The following is a 2,667-nucleotide window of genomic DNA, read 5'->3' on the forward strand; positions in this document are numbered from 1 at the left end:
TGAGAACTCTCAGTGATTTAATGTCTACAAGACTCTTCCCGCCACACTCCAACATAACAGTCACCAAATCCAATCCAATGCATATCACTCGTTTGTCATTCCTTTATGGAGGAAAGGAAGAGAGAGAAAAGAAAGAAGACTATACATGTATGACTAAATAAGGGATCAATGGGCACACAGGTTCAAATACATCAATACTGTTTCATTCAAACTGTCAAAACTTTTGAAAAAGAACAAGTAATGCTTTTTATAGATTTTCCAGTACATAGAGTAACAGGCTCACCTGTCTTTAGGATTGATAATGGAAATGAAAAACCTCAGAACTTCCCTAACGCAAGGCATACCATGAGGAGACTTCTCTCCCTCGTCTCCTCCTCCTACTGGACCAGAAAAATGGACACCTCTTGATGTCGTGAATGTACTACCCGCAGGAGCAGTAGGACTATCACCACTTAGAGAACTATTGTAGAGAAAAAGGTGAAATAATATGAATATATGTATACATGTGTGTGTGTGTATTAAATCAAAGATTAAATCACTCTCTGTCTCTCTCACCTCCCTCCCTCATTATCAGGTACTATGAGTACTTTCATGAGTACGACTTCATCACTGGCAGTGCTAGTACCCACAAACCGAGCATGAGTGATAGCTTCAGCCACTTCACAGAAACCATGAGCTGCTTTATCATAAGATGGATCTACATGTACATGAAAATAATAGGAACATGAAAGAATAAAGTAACTGTAAATGATAGAATAGGATACAGTAAGAGCCTCTTAACTGATAATGGCACTACAACACTCCAGACACCTTTCTTACATGTACATGACCATATACCCCCCATATGCATCAAGTGTACTTCATATACCAACACAAGGACTGACTCATCACTTTCATAATGTCCACTCCTTAAAAATCCTGTGTCGCTACTAGTTCTATGTCGCTACTAGTTAGATACCTAATAATCCTGAGGCAAAGAACTTATCCAGTGCTCCTATAGCCAGGCCAGTTATTGGGCCGATTGTCTCTTCATTGATGACCACCGAACAAAATGGACGCACTATATCTAACGCACCTACATGTATAAGAGAGAAAAAATGAAAGATTACATTATGTAATAATTAATCAATAGACAATACTAACAGAGATTGATTACAGCTACGTGCCATGAGAATAACCTGCTTTATGATGATTACATTTTCTTAGTCGTGTCATTTTTAAAGTTAAATTTGACTTATTATGCTTGCAAAAGAAATTAAATTTGATAATCAGAAATAAAATATCTGATATATAATACATGTACATGTACATGCACTTCCGATTAGCTCATACACACAAGGAAACATGGTGTTAGCAACATATGCGGTTACATTGATCTTGTAATGAACAGAATAGAAATCAGCACGAATTTTGCAACAAGTTGTTCAAACAATCAAAGTAACCACAAGTCTTGCTAGCAAAATGTTGCCTGGGCTTCAGTCATAACACAAAAATATTACACGAGTGTAAGTATATGTAGGAGCATAAAGGTTTGCATAAAATAGCTATATTCTATTTTTGGCATAAATCATAAGCACAGGCGGCGGATGTAGCAGTATGAACCACTCAGACTATTTTAGGGGGGGGAACTTAGAGTAGGGGGGGATTTCCCACTACCCTGTATGACACCCTGATTATTTTAGGGCTAACCAGGCATATCTTTTGTCACCATCCACAAGATTGGCGACTTTGTAGTACAAAGTGACCTCCGAAGTGTTGACTACAGCTTTCTCTAAAGAAAAGTGTTGCATCACATCAATGAAGTATCTAAACTTTTCATTTGAGTCAGCAGTCTTGAACCTAAAATTAATAATTATGACATTATAAGACACTGAGAAACAAGCGTACTTCGACAATTGTACAGGTATAGTAACTGTCTTTAAGAATTCATGAAGATTCAAAAGGTGAGGATATGTACATGTACATAGAAAAAGGCTAAAAGCGTGAGGCCTGATAGAAAAGTTTTCAACTTTTATAATTACTTCCTCCTATTAAATACATGTACATCGATTGGAAATACTGTAATATAAACAAACCTTAATTAAGTAAGCAATCCTGTTAAGTATGTCAGGGGGTAGCTTCAGCAAGGATTATTCCTATGATCACAAATACAGATGTAAACGCTTAATTATAATGTAGCAGATTCATGCATACCATTCAACAAAAAATTGGTTGTCATTTGTCAGTTTACAATTTTTAATAACATTTTCAGAGTTTCGCTTATTCTGAAGCACTCAAACTGTAAAATGGCTTCCAGACAGTTTAGATGAACCAAATTTCTGGACACAGTAGAACCTTGGGCATGACAGAAACACTATATAAAGAGATAGAGAGGTACATAGCAGTGAATTGTAATGGTAAGTCAAATTAAGCAATAATAGTAATGTAATGCTATTCTGTGTGTAATGGCTAATATTATAACTATGTAGACTGGGACATAAATTTTTGACATGTGTGTCTTAATGCAAATGCATTAACTATGAACATGTTGGAAAGTACAACCTTAACTTGAGATGTGGGCATGCTAAAACATAATGTAAAAATTATAAATTTCCAAAACTTAATTTTAAAAAAGNTAATTTGCCCAAATTATTACTACATGCATTGACATTGTACAACGTACATGTT

General features: G+C 35.7%; 1 protein-coding gene across 1 annotated transcript; it reads right to left on the bottom strand.

Moving 5' to 3' along the window:
* Positions 1-7: 7 nt before the first annotated feature.
* Positions 8-2,268, bottom strand: LOC109591247 (Golgi-specific brefeldin A-resistance guanine nucleotide exchange factor 1-like; the record flags this gene model as incomplete). Its single annotated transcript, XM_020007016.1, has 7 exons — positions 2,194-2,268; positions 2,076-2,135; positions 1,690-1,839; positions 959-1,075; positions 556-697; positions 284-460; positions 8-101 (listed from the first exon to the last, which is right to left on the bottom strand). Coding segments are annotated over exons 3-7 (552 nt in total), but the record flags the coding sequence as incomplete, so codon positions are not given.
* Positions 2,269-2,667: the final 399 nt, after the last annotated feature.

The sequence above is a fragment of the Amphimedon queenslandica genome, unplaced genomic scaffold, assembly GCF_000090795.2.
Source record: "Amphimedon queenslandica unplaced genomic scaffold, v1.1 AMPQUscaffold_8621_Cont19436, whole genome shotgun sequence".
Lineage (NCBI taxonomy): Eukaryota > Metazoa > Porifera > Demospongiae > Haplosclerida > Niphatidae > Amphimedon > Amphimedon queenslandica.